This window comes from Oryza glaberrima, chromosome 4 (assembly GCF_000147395.1).
Source record: "Oryza glaberrima chromosome 4, OglaRS2, whole genome shotgun sequence".
NCBI lineage: Eukaryota > Viridiplantae > Streptophyta > Magnoliopsida > Poales > Poaceae > Oryza > Oryza glaberrima.
This window is the reverse complement of record NC_068329.1, coordinates 26,047,837-26,067,728: the sequence shown is the minus strand read 5'-3', so window position 1 is coordinate 26,067,728 and position 19,892 is coordinate 26,047,837. Positions and strand designations below refer to the sequence as shown.

Genomic DNA, 19,892 nt, shown 5'->3' with positions numbered 1-19,892 from the left:
CGTGGCGCCACACTATTCCAGATAGCTGGATGATGTACAGACAACAGCAATCACATTCATGGCTCTGCATTGTGCAACACATAGTACACACTCTACTCCGTACGTGTATCCTACAGTTCTGAACAGTGGATTACTATCATTTGCAGAAGCCACTGCTATACTGGAAAGAAAGAGAGGGAGATTGCTTTTTTACTACTAACTCCGTTTCACAACGTAAGTCATTCTAGCATTTTTCATATTCATATTGATATATATATCTAGATATATTAGCATAAATATAAATATGGGAAATATTAGAATGACTTACATTATAGAGAGTACTAACTAACCTGACCTGTTGGGGGTGTTACGTCGCAGACACTGGAAAAACATCCTGAAAGTTCATTCCACAAAAGGCCAACCAGAGAAAGGCCAAGAGCACTATGCCGACGAACAATCAAACAAATGGCTGATGCTTTTGGATCTGAAACTGTCTGAACAACACCAAAATTTTTCATGTCAAGTCATTTCGGGAATTGTCGGGTGCCAGCTTCACGTACCTGTTGGTGTTGGGTTTAGGTGCATTTGCGTGCATATTTTCTCTTACTCCGACATGAGCGAAGCCGTCCACATGCGTGTTACATTAGTTTAGATAGCACAAATATTCCCAAGATAAAAAAAATAGAGGACTTATATTGGCACAATATCACAAGTTAACAAACAAAATAATGATAGTTCTCACACAGACGAGAGGGGTGACCAACCAACGCACGCATCACGTTCCACGGACACGATTCGATTATGTTCTTTCGCCGGGGAAAAAAAACAGAAAACGATTTGTGTCCGGTTCAAAGAATTATTCGCCGTGTCTGAAAGTGTACAGGTAACCGGTATGTCAACTGCTTGATTGATCAAAAAATGATTTCGTTTTGGGGCAATTGTGTTTGTGCAAAGCGCTGCAGATTTGTCTTGGGCGATTGCAGCATCGGCAGTTGCATTATTATATCGATCACGTCGCTGCAAATTGCAGCCTCCTCCATGTGCCGGGATAGGGGGGAGAGCACAGAAACAAAGGTCCACGGTGTAGCAGCATATTGGTGTACTCTGTACTCTTCTTCCCTCTGGTTTGTCTGCACGTATAGCCTAGGTGAAAAGGTCATGGACTCTTACGTAGTTTTAATCTAGACATGGAGATTGTCCCCAAAATAAAATTATACTACCGAACAGATTCCCAGGGCAGATCACTGCGCTCTCTTCGAGAGAAGAAACAATGCTTGTGATAAACTGGATGGATGGAATTGGAGATAAGGATATCTGAGCACCCAATTTTGCATACTTTAGAACAAGTGTCCACATGCAAATATCCATAGGTAATTCTGTATCATTTTGGACAAGACTTTCCGAAAATATTATTTGAATACTTATATTTGTCAATTGTTATATTTTGTGCTTAGTGAACTAGAGATTTTGAGAAACTAGATTATCCGACTGGTCATGGTTACTCAGGTCCGATCTTCTTTTCAGTTCAGTAGCTACTTAGTTTTAGAGTTTTTGCTATTTTAGAGGTATTCTAGGAGTAGCTATGTCATTAATGATTTAATCTTTTATTCTTCTGAAAAATGGGAATGAATTTTTTTTAAGTGAAATGAAAACGAAAGGGTCTTCAGATTGACAGTGGGGCCCACCGGCACCAACCGCGATTATACCGTACGGCGAAAGGAGAGGACGGCCCATGAGGAGAATCCAAGACCGAAAAACCCCACAACTATCTCCTCCCTTCCACCTCGCCTCCCTCCCTCCCTCCCTCCCCTCCCCAAGTATCCACTCCTCTCCTCTCTCGCCTGACTGGCACAGGCACCAGCGCCGAGAGGGGGAGAGGCCAGAGGAGGAGAAGCCGTACGTACGGGGGCGCTCGCTAGGGTTTGCCACGCCGCGCCGCTGACCCCGCGAGGACGTCCCTACCGCCGACGACGCCGCCGCCATGGCGCGGCGTCACGGGTGGCAGCTCCCCGCCCACACCCTGCAGGTGCGCTCGCTGCTTGCGCGCCGTCTCGTCTCCCCTCCTGTTGCTGTCTGTGCTCGCGCGCGCAATGTGGCTACGGATCTCGCTGCGTCTCCATTATTCCGCGGTCTGACGAGCGGAGCTCGCTGTTGCTGGTGCTATTGCTTACGCGTCTACTACTCTACTACTAGTAGTATGTTTTAGGTTCCAATGAGTCAGTATGCGTTGTTTGATTTGATACGATGTTTTTGCTCTCTTGTGTAGTCTCTACTCCGTAGGTATGTGTGTGTTTGATGCAATTGGTTGCTTCGCCTGAATTTTGTTTATGCTTCTAGGCGAGTTCACTCTATAGTCTATGTCTAGAACCACACTAGTATTCCAGTACGAGGATTTGATTTGCTTCTGCTGCTGTGACACGAAATTGTACGTCGATTTGATTTTCTTAATGGTTCCCCTGATGGCATATGCTATCTGAATTTTAGGCGGATGCTACGTTCCTGATCCCGTGCGTTGTAGTATATGTGGTGTCTGATTTGATCTGGCATGTAGCTTTGGGCATAAAAGTGGTACTTTTTGTTCGTTTTCTGTTGGTCTCGTCTGCTCTTTCTTTCTCTGATGTGATGTGCGACCCTGGACTTGGGGGCTCCCCTAGGCCCTAACTCTCCTTTTGTCTTCTTCCTATTTGCACTATGGATTCTCTGGTTTGAGTTTTTCTTTTTTTTGAGGGCCTCCTATTTGATTTCTTTCTCACACCTGAGTTAAACATTAGGATATCTATGGATTCGTGATTTCCTGTTGATTTTTCAGATGCAGAATTTTAGTTACTCCAACCTTTTTAATGTTATCCGTTTAGAGTAGGAGTAGAAAAGATGCATCCGTGTTTGAAATGATGGAGTGCTCAGTTCGGTGCCAGTGGCTTTGCCATTCTGGACAACGTTCATTTTTTTTTCCTTTTCTTTGTTTTTATATTTCTTAGTATCTCTTTGTTGCATATCGTTTTATGCTAGAGCCAACTTTTGTTTCTATCATGAAATTCTTATTACCCGGCAAAAATCATTAAATTCTTATTGTCAACAATTAGCACTGCTTCAACTAAGTTATACTAGTGAAATCAAATTAGTTACCTTCAACTAGAGACTAAGGATAATAATCCGAATGACGTTTTAGCGTCATGTTGGTGGTTTGTTGGGTTTCAAAAAAATGTTGTTGGTCTGTCCTATTATGTTGTTAGTGCTTTTACCTTTTTATCTTACGGTCCCAGTTATGCACTTTTTCAGCTCTGTTTAATGTGTCATGAGCAAGAATTTATCTGGATTCATTGAAGAACTGTAGTTTACCTGTGTAACTGCAGTATCCCGCTAAAATTTAGATCAACTTGTGTGCATTCTTAGTCATGGACTCATGGCTCTGGTCTATGTTGTTTTATCTGCACTACCTCACTAAGTTTACATGTTTTGGAGATCAAACAAGGGAAGAGGCTATAAACTCTTGGCAAATAAAGCTTAATCTTTCATAAAAGCCTGTAAGATCTGAGCATGCATGATCGTCTTGTGTAATTTTGTTTTAAGTTTTTTGCCTATAAACCTCATACTCAAAGCTCTTGAAATATTCAATGTTTGTAAGAATCCCCTAGGATCAGTAATGTTCAGCCTTCCTTTTAACTAGAAAGATGGTGTATATATGGGGATCTTGGACTCTTAGTCTTCTACTCTTCTTTATCTGCTGAATTTGTAGCCTCTTAATTAGATCCTGTACTTCCTTTCATGTGCTGATGTCGATGCATGCTATCCCATGTTTACCTCTTATTAAAGCAAGTGATTGAATATTTTTTTTCTTTTTCTTTTTTGCAGGTGGTAGCTATAACGGTGTTCTTCTTGTTGTGTATAGAATTCTATGCTTTCTTTTCACCATTTCTTGGGAAGGACTTGTATCAATTTATCGCAATAGGTGTTTATAGTTTTCTGGTAATGTTCTTCCTGTTCACGCATTGAATTTTGGAGTAGTAGATTTTGTTTGACAAGCGTTTGATGTTCATTTCTGGCATTTCAGGCCTTATCAGTACTGATTCTATATGTAAGATGTACTGCTATTGATCCTGCTGACCCTGGAATCATGATTACTGTCAACGGTGCTCTAACCTATAAGTCAGAAGGTATCTGCTCATACTTGGAACTTTGATGTAATTCATGTAGTAGTAGGCACATGTTATACTAATGTAGCAAATCATCTTGTTTTGCTCAAAAGCAAAATTAGACACACAAGACGAAACGGGCAAATCAGAATCGAGAACCTATGAGGATGTCCAAAAGCACAAATCATGTTTAGGAGCTGGTTGTTTGTGTTGTGCTATATTTGTGAAAGAGGATTGTCGCAAAGATGACGAAGCTTACCAACAAGAAGATTATGATGAAGAGGCACTCTTTTGCACCCTTTGCAATGCAGAGGTACTTATCCACAGCCCCATCCTTAGCGTGTGCATACCATACCATTTTTAAGACCTCGTATTCATTTTCTCTGCTTTTGCAACATATTATGGACTTGGTATTTTGAAAAACATAATTGAACTGTAAATACTTACCTGCTGCATCCATTGATTCAAGTTTACATGTCTGTTTAACACCTGTATATTTGACCTGAACATAGTGGTACAAGGCTATTATTCATGGTTGCTTTACAACAGACGCACATAACAAAGTCTTATCGTTCATTTGTATCACTTTGAATTATATTTGCATGAATGTGGCCTAACCAGAGTTATAATGTTTCAAGACTTCTCTAACAGTCAACGGGTGCTATGTAAGAGGCAAAACTTTTGAAAAAGCTTTTCATTACAAGTTCTTCGAATCAATTTTTGCCTATAGACACACATAATTTAGAATTCTTATGACAATACAGGGACATAGATGCCCGAGAAAATATGTGGTGGAAACTTGGAAACTACCGTTGGATCGAAAAATGGATGTTCGATATTCATCCACGTCATCACAAGTAAACAGTAAAATTTTTACTCATGATGATGTGGATGAATCTCAGACGTCCATTTTTCGATCCAACGGCAGTTTGCAAGTTTGCACTACATATGTGGTTTCCACCACATATTTTCCCTGGATGCCCAGATCAAACAGAATTAATTAGCATGGTTTAACAGCTAATAAAGAAAACTCGTACTAAGGATGATTAGGAATTTAGGATCCAAGTATGAAATAACTAAAAAAAAAATCCCCTGTTGAGACATTATATCAGTTATTGTTAGTGCCATCAACATTTTGTGCTTCTTAACTATTTTGGTGCTTCCGAAATATTAGTGGATCGTGAGTAGAGACCATTTAACATATTTGTTTACAGCAGTTTTTATTCACTGTATATGCTAATAATCCAAAGTTTTGGTTCATACTCAATACCCTTTCCTTGTACATTGATATAGGTGCGGAAAAATAGTAAACATTGTCGGAGTTGTGACAAATGTGTTGATGGTTTTGATCATCATTGCCGGGTAGGTTTATGTTAAAGCTTCTGTTTCATAAACTTCACTTGTCTTTTTGCCCTTTCACTTTAGTTTGTTGACATGGCTATTCTGATGTTGTTTTGGTGTTTCTGATGCAGTGGCTGAACAATTGTGTTGGAAGAAAAAACTATGTCACATTTCTGTGCCTTATGGCTGTGAGCCTTGCTTGGGTATGTAAAATAATCAAAACAATATTAATATTTCTATCAATGTTTATATTCTTTTAACTGCTGAGAAACTTGTGTCTTGTGGATTTGGTGCTCTGGAAGCAATTTTTCATGTTTCTAATTGTGGTTGTTCATAATCTTAAATGCATAAAGCTTGCTGTTGAGTCCGGAGTTGGTATTGCTGTTTTTGTCCGTTGCTTCACTGACAAAGCAGCTATTGAAGATCAGATAGGGGAAAAGCTGGGGTATGGTCTTTCACGAGCACTCTTTGCAGCTATTGTGGTAAGTGTGGCTCTTTAACTTTGAGGCGTATGGTTGCAGTAATTTTCATGTGTATATTTGAGCATGACTACTTAGAAAGGTAGTATTCTGTGTAATATTGTTGTTGTGCTGAAATAAGATGGAGTAACTTAGTATGAATAGGACTAGTCTTGTTACAGGGCAAATAAATAGTATGCCACAGCAGCTGTGACCTGTGAGTAAACATTTCCACCCAAATGCAAGCTGCAGCTGCTACATATCATAGTGGAAGATTTTGCTCCCAGAAAACTATTTATAATAAACTAATTAGTGTTCAAGTCTGGCTCTTATACAAGAATAGAAGTGCCTTCTCAACCCTGCACACATGCGCTAAGAATAGAGCAAGGATATCATCACTGAAGAATGTGACAATTCATTTGCACCTGTTCATAGTTAGAACTATCTCTATTGGGGATTACCTTTTGTGCACAATATATATCTTTTGAACAAAGTGTACCACATTGATTAAGAATGTAAAGGATTAACTAAAATCATTTCTGTCTTCAGGCCCTGGGTACAGCTCTTTCAATGCTTGCTTCAGTGCCACTTGGGGAGCTATTCTTCTTCCATATGATATTAATCCGGAAGGTTGGTGATTTTACTCTCCTTTGTGAAGCTTTAGTCACATTTTTCTCCATTGATGGAATACGATATGGTTTTGTTGCGCCACTTTTTTGCAGGGCATCACAACTTATGAATATGTTGTGGCAATGAGGGCTCAGAGTGAACCTCCTGGTCCTTCTGTCAATGATGAACAACAAAGCCTGCCATCATCTCCCATGAGTTCTGCACCGACTGCTTTCAGCGGGAGCTCATTTGCACGGCACTACAAAGGTGCGTGGTGCACTCCACCACGCATATTTATTGACCAGGTATGAATTCTGTCCAGTATTACTTCTAGTTCATGTCAACTTTTAAGGTAGTTGATCACTTAATTGTCCAGTGTTTGTGTTCTATCATGGGAAGCACAGCAATTCTCTATGTAGTGTTTTTTAATGAACTTATGCATTTAACACCAATGAACCTTATCAGAAACAAGCACAGTTTTTTTAGTTAATGTATCAGAACTGTTGCTTAAAAGCCATCCTCTGCGCCCATCATATTCGTCCTTATTTTAAGTTTCAATTTATCTATTACCTTTTGAGAAAAAAAAATCCTGATATGTTTGATTCTGTCCGCGTCACACCACAGGATGAAATCATCCCACACCTGCAACCTGGACGAGTGCCTTCAACTGTTGATCCTGATAGCATGAACCCGACTGAAAGAGCCAAACATTATCCTAAACGTCCTGTGCGCATTAGCGCATGGAAGCTTGCAAAACTGGATTCAAACGAGGCCATGAAAGCAGCAGCAAGAGCCAGAGCCTCTTCATCTGTGCTTAAACCGGTCAATACCCGTGCCCAATACGAGGCAGACCGGTGTTCCAGTGATAATACCAGCTGCAGAAGCAGTGTCGTGAGTGTTGATATTGGAAACCACATCAACAGTCGGTCTGTCCGGAATTCTCAATACAAGTCCTCTTATCCACCCAGCAGAGCAAGTGCAGATGACATTGAGCTGTATCCCCAGACACCGAGTAGCTTTCAAAGCAACTCTCAGACTCCAACACCGATTTCAGAGCACCATCCTGCAAAGCATTTCAATCCAATTTATCAGACATCAGCAAACAGGTCTCCATTCTCAGCAGTAGCAAGTGGTGTCAATGAAGCGTCTGTCTCAGATATCAGCACAAGGAGGTTTGGTGCATCGAACGCAGACAGATCTTCTCGTTCATCTGTTTACTGGGATCAGGAAGCTGGCCGCTTCGTCTCTTCCCAGGCAAACCATGGATCCAGCTCTCGTTTGCCCCGTAGTGACCTTCTTTACACTGGACAGTCTATATTCTTTGGTGGACCTCTGATGACAGATCCTGCAACAAGAAGTTTCAGAGATCCTGGCGGTTCGAGCCAACGCGCTGGTGCTTCTCGGCCGCATCAGCTCCCCGTGTTCGTTCCTAGTGATCCCCAGAAAAGATCGTTTCTCTAGGCTACCTTGAAATAAACTCTTTTTTGGAGTAGTCTTCTGAAACAATTGTTGCTCTGTTGGTTTACTCAATGTATAGTTCTTACATCAGATCGATCGTAGGCTATGATTTTCTTTTTGATATTCAGGTGGAAATTGAGATTAATTTAGGTATTGATGATTTTTAATACAAAATCATGCAAAGTCTTCTGTTCATAAGGAAAAAGAGGATCAGAAGAATTTGCCAGACTAGATGAGCGTCTCGCTGTCGTTGGACACTATCAGTTTCACCTGGTTGGTTATCCTCAAATCTCAGTTGACAACCACCAATCCTATCTGTCATGTACTGATAATATGGTTTCGGTTTCCCTTCCAATCTCCAATGGATTATCCTCTAAGTCCATGGCTGCTATTCTGCGGCATGTCAAATGTCAATGTTATCTTGAATCCACATGAGGGCGTTGCCCACTTACTTACCTGTCCGCGAGTACATAGCTCGGTGGCTGTAATCATAATTTACAGCCAGCTTTTGCTTGCACGCCCTTTTCAGGAGCTCACTCGTGTAGAAATGTCCACCGTGCGAAGGAATAAACTGATGGTAAGTGGTGGCGCATCTGCAGATTTTTGTCATCTTCAACTCTCTCGGATCATAAAGGTGGACGTACTTGTCATCATGGCGGCCTCCTCCCGGCACGTGAGAAAGACGTTTTTCGTGGTGAAATGCGATCACTGTGACCATGTGGTGAAAGACAAAAGTAACGGTGCCTGCATTTTGGAGCCATGTAAAACCTGCGCCATTGAAAAGCTGAAGAAAAGGGGGGTAGGTCGGATAACCGACCTCCACGCGCAACTGCCTAGTGCCGTTCCGAGCCAATCCCTCGAGCGTACCTCTTTCAGAAACGCGCGCGCCTCCCCTGGGCATCATCCTTTGCATGCCCGTGTGCTCCGTATTTACGCGAACGAGACGCGACATCAGTGCAGGACGTATGATGCGTCACAAGCCGTGCCTATGCGGTGCCGCATCGATATTACTACGAGTACTAGTACGCTACGTGTCGCATCGCCAGCCGGCAGAGAGGCAACCGAACCTACCGGTTCGGCGAGCATACGCTTTTCGCCGTGGGAAAAAAAAAAAAAAGGAGTGGCCACTGGCCCGGTTGCTACATGGGCACGGTTCAAACCGCGGGGGCGACGAGTCGACGGGGTCTCTTTGCACCGAGCTCGAGCGAAGTCGGCGTCCACCACCGTACTTTAGGACGCCGCGGATTCGGGAGCCACAGCCATCAACCATTCGTGGAAACGGAACCGGCCATGATCACACGAGAACGGCGTGCGTGCCCCCGCGCGACCCGCCCACCACTGGAAGACAACACCCCCCCCCCCCCCACCCCCTCGCGCCACACGTCGCGAACACGACGACCCCGACCCCCGAATTCTCGTCCCTGCCTTCGCGTACCTTTTGCCGTCGCTGTCTCTGTGTCTCCTTAAGCATTTCCCTCTCCGGGTAACACTGGGAAACGGGCAAGAGAAAAGCGAGAGAACCATCGGCGACAGTGCAAACACGAACACCTCCCGATGCTGTCGTGATCGTCACTGCTTCACCGGCTACTAGTACTGACTAGCGTCCAGTGCATCTTTCGGACGTCCGCTTTTCCAACCGAGCCGTCCGCTGCTCGAAACGGACGATGCAGAGTGTGGAGGAGAGGAGAGCCGCGAGATTAGCGGGGCGCGAGGCAAAGGTGGATGGGACGGCGCACCGGGCCGAAACCGAAGTGGAAAGCTTGTAACCGAAGCGCGCGTGTCGTGTGACGACGACGCACACCCATCCGGAGCTTGCCGGGGCGCCATTTGGGCAATTGCCATTTGGGGTCTCTCGTGTGTGGGATTTTTTTTTGTTGCACTCTTCGTGCGCGTGGTCTGGCCGGCGCCGAACTATCGTTGCCTATGGCAGGAACGAAGGTTATCCGTCGGTTTGTTGGTACTAAGGCCTAGTTTAATTCCCAACTTTTTCTTCAAACTTTTAACTTTTCTATCACATCAAAACTTTTCTACACACGTAAACTTCTAATTTTAGCTAATTTTAGCGTGAATTAAACATAACCTAAAGTATCAGTGAGGTGACTGACGCGAGGGATGGACCAAGCTAGTATTACTAGTTTACTACTACTCCATTAAAAGCATGCTGTCCTGCGACCTGCGATGATGGTTATTTTGGCAATAGGAGGAGAGGAAGATTGGTTTGGGAAGCAAATGAGCAGTTTGAATTTGAGGGGTCCGAGCTTATCCTCAACTGAGTTTATCGGGTATACAGACAATTGAGTTTATAGGACCACTTCAAGATTACTTCTTTCGTAAAAAAAAGGTAAGAGATTTTTTATGAATAGAACACATTCTATTATTATTATGAATCTGGATAAACACGACCTTATCCACAATTGAGTTTATCGGGTATACAAACAATTGAGTTTATAGAACTATTTTAAGAGCTTTTCATCCATCCCTTACATTCATACAAAATCTCTTATATTTTGGAACGGTAGGAGTACCATTTTTGTAAACAACAGTCTGAAACTTAGGATTCACACCTTGTGTAAAGCAGTAGGACATGTGAGGACATTGATCATGCTCGCTACTCCTATTTATACATGGGGTTCCACATTTCACTAGTTTGGCAAAGTCCGTGGGTCAGTCAACACTTAAGTCCATTCACTATGAGACAGTTAAAAATCAGGACACTTAGGAAAGTAATATTCCGACACCGAATTTATTCTGAATGATTATTGTAAATAAAAAAGTAAAGCCGATTCACGGTAACATATTAGTAGTACTTTTAAGCAATGTTTGATAAAAAAGAATACTCTAAAATCACTAACCCGCGTACATCACCATCGATACACATACAAAAAATAGGTATAACATGTGAAGATGTTGATAGTTATCAACAAAAGTAGTTACGAAACAATACAAATAATTCATACCACGACGAGATCATTCATGCGGTAAAAATCATTCTCTTACCACGTAAGTGTGTACGTAAAATAGTAGATATATATACGTGTGTGTTTTACGCCCTCTGTTTTATTAAAAAAAACGAACTTCTTACTATAAATCTGAACATAACATATGCCAAAATTTACAGCTTGAAGTTGATTTTTTTTAAAAGAACGAAAGGAGTAGCTTTGAAATTCAACTTTCAGATACACGTCAAAGTAAAAACACCATCTTGCCAGGACGGCAGTGCTGCTCCATCAACAACGTGGCTAAGTAATTGGAGTACATGGTCCAACCGAGCAGGAAAAGGACTAATTCACTTCGCGGTATTTGTGCGGCCTACCGGATTTAGAAGGTAGCCCACTGTCTTTCGCGAAACCAACGATCCCCCCTATTCCTTCCAACCCCGAAACACCGTGGTTTACTTTATCCGTTCCTTCAAAAAGGCAAGAAGAGAAAAAGGAAAAAAACTGCGGAGATGGCTTTGCTTCTATATAAGCCAAGGCCACTGCGAGCTCCGCTTCTCAAACACACTTGTCACCTTCTCTCCCCGCATCGCAACGATAAGCCCGTGAACCCGACCCCGCGCGCCACCCGTCCTTCCCACCCCCGAGCGAGCTAGAGAGGAAGACGATGCACCTCATGGCGGCCAGGAAGCTTCTAGAGCAGCCGGGCACCGCCGCGCCGCCGGTGCTGGGCGGCTCCATCGCCGACGACAGGGACATCGTCATCATCCTCGCGTCGCTCCTCTGCGCGCTCATCTGCGTGCTCGGCATCGGCCTCGTCGCGCGCTGCGCGTGCTCCCGCCGCGGCGGCGGCGGCCCCGACGCGGCCGCCGCCAACAAGGGCGTCAAGAAGTCCGTGCTCCGCGCGATCCCCACCGTCGAGTACGTCTCCCCCGGAGGCGGCGGCAAGGGGAAGGAGGAGGAGGAGGCGGCGGCGGAGGAGGGGGAGCAGTCCGAGTGCGCCATCTGCCTCTCCGACTTCGAGCACGGCGACGCCATGCGCGTGCTCCCCCAGTGCGGCCACGCGTTCCACGCCGCCTGCATCGACAAGTGGCTGCGCGGGCACTCCTCCTGCCCCTCCTGCCGCCGGATCCTCGTCCTCCAGCTTCCCCAAGGCGAGCGGTGCCAGCGCTGCGGCGCGCGGCCAGAGCCAGCCGCCGCCTCCGCGGTCTGGAAGCCGACACACTACAGCGAGGTCCCGCCCTTCTTGCCGTAGAAGGCGCAGCCGCATCGCGCGCTCCGGAGATTCCGGGGGGCTAGAGCTAGAAGAGGAACAGAGAAACCGACCAAACCATAAGCCTGAGATGGTTAAATTTCTCGTTTGCTTGCTAGATTTTAGTGCCCTAGCTAGCTGGAAATGGATAGCATTTGGGAAAAAATTCAGAGTCAGAGATCCTGGCTTGCAGCTTGCAAGTGGATGGCTGCAGCTTTTTCGCTTTGTACATTTTGTAAAGTGATGAGAATAAGATCTGCAATTTAGCTCCAATTGAGAGGATCCGAATGTCTTGCTCCCCAATTGTGGTCGACAAAGATTCTGATCCTGAGTAATTTGACAAAACTGTAATTTACTAGCAAGTGGATGATAGTACTGCTACTCTGCTAGCAATATCACCTGCAATGGTTATCTCTGCAACATTTATCTGCATTCATTTCGTTAAAAACGCCCTTTGCATGGTGTAACTGCTAGAGTATTATGATACTCTGCATTTATATTTAGAGAAAAACTAGAGGACGGTATTCCGTTCTCCCGACGGTATCCCGACGGTATAGATTACGATTTCTGCTTTCTACAGTCAGTGCCCTGCGCTCGTCGCCCATCTTTTAAGCGTATCACATTATATTCCTGCTCCCAACCTGTCCAGCAGAGTGCATGTGCATATTCATTCTGCCACGTATGACCTTGTTCATTGGACCAGGCCAAATATACTTGAAGATAGCTTTGTAATACTAATGTGAAATCACAGTAACAAACTGAAAATTAAGTATTTCTATACAATTTTTAAGAAAGGATACCGGATGTATGTGATACACGTGATACTTTCACAGTACCATCCTAATATACCAGATCACGTGATACTTTCACAGTACCATCCGAATATACCAGATGTATCATCATACCTCAAGAGTACATGTACCAGATAATACCATCGAGGCATCAGATGGTACCATCGAGGTATCACCTAGGCACTCGGTACTGTTAAGGTATCATCATATATCCGGTATTCTTAAGGTATCACTCGGTACTCTTGAGGTACTTTTAAGATATCATCGTATATCTGGTACTCTCGAGGTATCACTCGATACCATCGAGGTATCACCTAGCCCTCGATATTGTTAAGGTATCATCGTATATTTGATACTCTTAAGGTATCACTCGGTACTTCTGAGGTACTTTTAAGGTATCATCGTATATCTGGTACTCTCGAGGTATCACCCGGTACCATCGAGGTATCACCTAGGTAATCGGTACTGTTAAGGTATCATTATATATCTGGTACTCGTATCACTCTAGGATACCGGATATATGATGATATCTTAACGGTACCAGACCTGATGATACCTCGAGGGTACCTGATATATGGTGATAACTTGATTGTATCGGGCCTGAGTGATACCTTATTGGTACCGGTGATACCTTGAGAGTATCGGATGATATCTATCAAATGATACCTTGAGAGTATCGGATGCATAATGATAGCTAGCTCAAGGGTATCGGATAATATCTCAACATTACTAGATGTGTACCGCAAAAATATCCCAGAGATTTTATTGTCATCTTATATATTAGCACAACCATCTAGCATATAATCGTCTAGCTAAAGTACGTAGCTTTAGACGGAAAGAAATAGTTAGCATTTTATTAGTCAAATATATGCACTGCAAAATTTAAAAACAATAGATACAAACCTACCATCAAAACCCAATAAAGACAGGAGCACGTGTCCAAGGGTTGGCTGCGTGCTGCACTGAGAGCCTGCCAGCGAGGTGCTTGTGAGTGTCATGCCAGGATTGGACACGCGGGACTCCGAGTCTAGGGGAATCTTGTGCTCACGGGTGTATAGAGAGGTATACCGTCCAAACGGTACACCGTCCTTATATTTAACAACTGCCATATAATAAGATGTCCTTGCGCGTCGGGTGAAAATCCTTTCTGTCAGTGCTGGATTATCAGACGTACACAGTATTAGCTGCCTTCGCTGTCGGCATATAATATTGATATACGGAAAATACCTACCAAATTAACAAGCACCAGAGATAAGCACCTTGCTCAGAATATTATTACTAAGATTCTGTTTTTCTTTAAAAAATAATGTTACTACTAAGATGGAAGCTCTTTTTACAGCCCATTTCAAACGTGTGAATTGGCCTTTTCTTAAGGTGACAGATCCTCAATTTCTATTCCACTAAACCGAGTATGTGTTATCCAGTTATCTTCGGTACTTTGAGATGTTGATCTTCCTCCAAAGAACTGTTATTCTATTGCCCTATCTTCGCTTTGGTTGCTTGCGTGACTTCCTTTAGCTGTTTAGCATATTTTAACTGAAACTCTCACTTTTTTACAAAAAGTAAATTGAAAACATGTGAAACGAGATCCCAGCAAAAGGAGTTGAACGACATTGATTACTTTACCCTTGTCACACTACCTTATGATTGGCTCAAGAATCTTAACTTCTAAAATACCGGCGCATTCTGCTCAAGTTGCCAGTCACTGATCAGTCCTAACTCCGAGTAAGCAATGCTACTACTATAGCTTACTAATTGTAATTTAGATGCGCACGGCACAAACGTAGCACTAGTTTAACAGTTGAAAAAAAAAAGAGCGCAAGTCGGAGAAAAGGCAAAAGAAACGGAAAAGTAATCCTACAGGAGCAGCAGTCATGGTCAAACTAATCTCTGAGCGTGTTATGTGCCGCAAAAGCTCAATTCAGACACTAGTTTAGGGAGCAGGAGATAAGATAAGTGCTGGCTCTTCCGCATTTTGCACTCGTGGGTTGCACTAATTAAGAACGATATCCTTGGATTGGGTTTGTGTTTGTTGGTAAAGAAGAAATGGGGGTAGAAAGAGGACTTCTTTTTGGGACTGTGAACTAGAGAACTGGCTGTGGTTGTGGCCAAACCAACAGCTAAGTCAAAGATTATTTTTCTGATCCAATAAAAGAACCGGAAAGTCATTGGATCCAACACCCTAGATAACGGATGCCCATCGGCCGGCAGCGACTATACGGATATATGAGTAAAATAAACTCATTCAGATAGGAGTAAATATCTATTCGCTGTAGTGCTTCAATAAAAAAAAGTTTTAAAACAAATATATCTTGCACTTTCAGTTTTTGGGTCCCAACATTATTGGCCACTCCCCGTGATAAGATATATACAAGTTGACGATACCGCACAGTTGACATGGCATGGAGGCCGGGTAGCTCGCCACCGGGTGGCAACCTGTAGCATTACCGCGCATACGCACAGCAGCAGCACATGCTTATCGCCTCCGTGCTCTCGCTTTGCACGCGCAAGAGTCGATGGACTAATTGGAGGTATGGACCAGGATGGCATTTTGACTCCCGCACCTGAGGTCGGCGAGCGCGTCCGTGCCCCGGGTACGGGAATTAACGGTCTGTACGATCGGCAGGCAGCTTGGCCACTCCACTTGTGCGGTCGTGCGGAGAACCTGGAATGGGCAGAGCAGGATGAAGACGTCGTTGCTGCCGAATCCGCAACGTACGCCCGTCGGGGGGTCGTGTTTACTGGTGAGCTGAGAGTTCGGCGTGACGTCTGCTAGCTTCGTGGCTGAAACCGGCGGGTGCCATCTTGCGGCTGGGTCGTGTACCGCGCGCCGCCACGCCCCCCGCCCCCGCCCGCTGCCCGCACGCTGTCGTCCAGGCAGTTGGCCTGCGAACGGGAGATAGCCGCTGGCGGGGGCCGTGGAGGTGGACAGATGGGTGGACTGTGGAGCTGCTGGTATAAGCTGGAGTACACAATAATCTTATATATAACATCTCCGTTTTTAATAGGTGATATTATTAACTTTTTATCACGCGTTTGTCTATTCATCTTACTTAAAAAAATACGTAATTATATATATATATATATATATATATATATATAAAATTGTATCTCTCAAAATATTTTAAGCATGATTTATATCTTATAAATTTGCATAAATATATTAAATAAGACGAATAGTCAAACATATATTCAAAATTCAATGGCATCGTCTATTAAAAAACGGAAAGAGTAGTACTCTAATTCTTAACCTTCGACACGAATAGTAAAAGGAGAAGTAAAAAAACTTAGTTGCTTTGTTAGTGTGGAGATTATGAGTACCACATACCCACACGGCATAGTTATCCAACTAGTTATAGGGGATAGCTTATATCTATAGAATGTGTAATGAATCATGACTTGGGTATTACGTTTTCTTATATATTATGAAACGGCCTAAAGTCCTGGTTTAATAATATTGTAAAGTAGATTTAGGAAACCGATACCGTATTGGTTACGGTTTCTATCTTGTAATCCTACCCCCCATCCTATATAAGGTGGGCAGGAGGCCCTCTAGGGAGCGTGAGACACAACCAGATCTTCAGATCTATAATACACCCGGCGGATTCAAATCCCCAAACAGGAGTAGGTATTACCTCTCATCGAGAGGGCCTGAACCTGTCTAAATCTTTGTCTCCGCATCCATCCACTTTTAGGTCTCATGCGCTACCACCTTTTATTATTGCCGAATTCTTGTTTCGACAGTTAGAATGGGTGAGGTGTAGACCTGAATTAATATGGGTTATAATAACACTAAGGGGTAGAATGAGTAGTTTATAATGGTAAAAAATAAATTTTATAATTATTACTCTCTTTGTTTTATATTATAAGTTGTTTCAATTTTTTTCTTAGTCAACGTTATATAGGTTTGATCAAGTTTATAAAAAAATATCAACATTTGTAACACCAAATTAGTTTAATTAAATTTAATATTGAATATATTTTGATAATATGTATGTTTTGTATTAAAAAGTTTGTATTAAAAATGTTACTATATTTTCTACAAACTTGATCAAACTTAAAAAATAATTAAGAAAAAAATCAAATAACTTATAATATAAAACGGAGAGAATATGTTGTTAAATTTTGGACAAAGTTTTAACTACAAAAGTTGTTATATTTCAAAGGTGGAGGTAGTATGCGAAAGGACATGTAGCCTAGTGGTTACAAGAGCCTCAGTTGTACCTGAGGTCCTAGGTTTGCCTCCTCATGGGAGCGAATTTTTCAGGATTTAACGGCGTTGTACTTTCAGTGGTAGGCGATGTACCCGTCGACAACGAGACGCCTATGTGTGTAATTCTAGAAAAAAAGTGTGAAGTATTTTACACACCATGAGCTGATGGGACGTATGCCATATTCTTTGTTGTTAAGGCTGAGACATAAATTTGAAATCTAATGATAACAACTTATACGGGTCATGTTATATTTCAGAGCAATTTAGAAAGAAAAGGCAAACCAACATCTACTGTATAACCTTCCCTTAGAAAGTATTACTTGAAATCTAATGATAACAACTTATATGGGTTATGTTATATTTCAGAGCAATCTAGAAAGAAAAAGCAAACCAACATCTACTACATAACCTTCCCTTAAAAAGTATTACCATAGAAGAGAAAACTGGATATCATGTGCTATCCGAGTTCAAATCTAAATAAAAATAATGAGTCAATTGTACTTTGGGCCACCTTTTGTTGCCATATTACGGTAATAAAAAGTGGCCCAAACTACAATTCACTCTAAAAGGTTATTGGTTAGGATATGTGAAAAGTTGTATCCACATGTTTGTCCCGTATTATTATACATATATACAAATTACGGAATCCACCTATAAATATAATAAAAGATTGGTTAGTCACTATTTTACGAGCTTACAAGTAATATTACATAATTTTTTTCTTGATGTATCTTTTTTAACACTCTAATTGTCTCCATAGATTTAATTTTTATGAGTTAGAGCTATAAATATATATCTGTTTCCCAATCACATTTCGAAGGGAAAAATTGAATATGATATGAAGGATATGTTATCTGGTACTACATGATCCTGAATTTGAAGAAAATATGGGTTAGAATACTAAAATATTGTGATCCGACTGTTTCAGATCCGATTCCACTCATAGAATGAGTTCAAAGTTTTTTGTGCTAGGACCTACAAATACTTCACCAATGCAACCAATCACAAAACATTTGCATTCCACTACCCAAAGATCGACCCAAGATAAGTGAGATCAGACATGCCCAATTTGTTTTGAAATGGGGCTGTCAATCATTTACCAGTTGCCACCCACAACCACAAATATAAGAATTCGTTAATAGTTAGTGTGGGGCAACCATCAAATTCTCCATTTCCCATGTACTAATCCGCTTAACTTATAATGAACACATGAAACTCGTAAATCCGTTGGAAAAAGAAACGTATCTAACCATGTCGGCAAAAGGCAAAAGAAACCCCAAAATAAGTGATCTTGCGAGAGCAGTCAGGTCAAGCTAATCTCTGAGCACGTTGTGTGTGTGATCCAAAAGTTCAATCAGCAAACTAGTTTAATCATAGATTTGCAGGAGATAAGATACGAGTAGTTTCCCGCATTTTTTGGCACCCGTGGGCCGGCCGCACTAGTAAGGTTATGCTGGATAGAATCGGTGTTTGTGGTTAGAAACTTAGAACCAAGAACTAGTGGGGCCAAAGCCAGACAAAACGACCTTAACTCTCGTATGGCCATGCTATTAACGTGTAGGTAGTAAAAAGTTCGTGGTAACGAACTTCTTCGAGCCATCGTTTTTCTCTGTTCATACAAAGAGCCTCTGCTTTCCTTTCTTTCTGAAGGCGTTCTAAGGACTAATGTATTCCATGTTGAAGACTATACTAGTATAAAAACTGCTAAAAGTTCCAAGAGTAGCAGTAGTACAAATCCGTAGTGTAGTGATATGGTGATTAAAGTAGTCGACTCCAAGATAACCCGCATGCTTATCGCACCCGCCGTGCTTGGTTAGTGCCTGCCTACCGCCGTTGACAGCGTTGCATCAATCAGTCAATCGAGAACGGATCGGCACTCTGAATCCGCTAGCGATATCACGGCGGCAAGTTGATGACCTGGCAAAAGAACGGAGACGTGAGTCGTTCGTTCGCCAAACCCGCAGCGCGCCGCCCGTCCTATTGGCCGGTCTCGTTCGATCGGCGCGCGCGCGGTGTGGTGGCGCTCATGCGCCGTACCGGTGGGTGTCGTGGTCCGCGGGACGTCGCCTTCCTATCGTGTGTTGCCGCGACCGCGCGCGACCCCGCGGCTCGTGAGGCCGTGAGCGCGCGCGAGAGTGACATGCGCGCGGCGCGTACGCGGTGCACTAGGTCGGCCAGCCGTCGGTAGAGTTGCATTGCGTATCCAAAGTCCAGGAGACGTGGGATTTGTTCGTTTGCAGGGGGGCCCGAGCCGTGGCAGGCAGGCAAAGTAGACGAGTTGTACGGGAATACGGCGAGAGGAGTCGTTGTTGTCTTTGTTGATATTTTGATGAGGAACATATATGATATATGCTAGGCATAAGAAGTATTCTCGTGTATACCACGTGCATATCAACTAATAAATTTCATCAAATTACATCTGTATATAAAGTTTTATCTTTAAATTTATTACGTACAGGGAGAAAAAAAAGAAATCTTTTTTTCACATTTATACTCCTAAAACTATCAGAATATTTATTGAAATTCGTTAGTTGGTGTGTACGGTGTGAAAAAAAAGAAGCTTGTGTGTATATGTACGTTTCCAGATGGGCTACATCTCAGATTCTGTATGTTGCTAGGCCTGGCAGGATTCGGAGTCGAGGCCCATGGGCTATTTCTGAAGCCCGCATAATCCGGTGTGCGAGACCGCGAGTGTCACTGTATACTCCAGCCACTGCGCAGA

General features: G+C 42.9%; 2 protein-coding genes across 3 annotated transcripts; both read left to right on the top strand.

The window, feature by feature from the left end:
• The first annotated feature begins 1,754 nt into the window (after positions 1 to 1,754).
• Positions 1,755 to 8,588, top strand: LOC127771795 (protein S-acyltransferase 21-like). Of its 2 annotated transcripts, XM_052297729.1 has the most exons (10): positions 1,755 to 2,005; positions 3,832 to 3,945; positions 4,031 to 4,133; positions 4,226 to 4,425; positions 5,406 to 5,474; positions 5,585 to 5,656; positions 5,807 to 5,935; positions 6,461 to 6,541; positions 6,634 to 6,825; positions 7,145 to 8,588. In XM_052297729.1, the coding sequence occupies exons 1-10, from the start codon at positions 1,961 to 1,963 to the stop codon at positions 7,979 to 7,981; spliced, it is 1,842 nt and encodes a 613-aa protein (XP_052153689.1). In that variant the 5' UTR covers positions 1,755 to 1,960; the 3' UTR covers positions 7,982 to 8,588. The 2 variants fall into 2 exon arrangements, with proteins under 2 accessions (XP_052153689.1, XP_052153690.1); XM_052297730.1 differs by lacking the exon at positions 3,832 to 3,945.
• A 2,844-nt stretch (positions 8,589 to 11,432) lies between these two features.
• On the top strand, positions 11,433 to 12,598 carry LOC127769873 (probable E3 ubiquitin-protein ligase ATL44). The gene has a single exon (XM_052295533.1). The coding sequence runs from the start codon at positions 11,582 to 11,584 to the stop codon at positions 12,167 to 12,169; it is 588 nt and encodes a 195-aa protein (XP_052151493.1). The 5' UTR covers positions 11,433 to 11,581; the 3' UTR covers positions 12,170 to 12,598.
• The last annotated feature ends 7,294 nt before the right edge of the window (positions 12,599 to 19,892 follow it).

Bases quoted from the DNA above. Each gene is read 5' to 3' on its own strand.
- LOC127771795 (XM_052297729.1), top strand. From the start codon at position 1,961: ATGGCGCGGCGTCACGGGTGGCAGCTCCCCGCCCACACCCTGCAG. The intron at 4,426-5,405 runs GTACTTATCCAC...ACATTGATATAG, and splicing joins GCACCCTTTGCAATGCAGAG to GTGCGGAAAAATAGTAAACA. The intron at 6,826-7,144 runs GTATGAATTCTG...GTCACACCACAG, and splicing joins CACGCATATTTATTGACCAG to GATGAAATCATCCCACACCT.
- LOC127769873 (XM_052295533.1), top strand. From the start codon at position 11,582: ATGCACCTCATGGCGGCCAGGAAGCTTCTAGAGCAGCCGGGCACCGCC.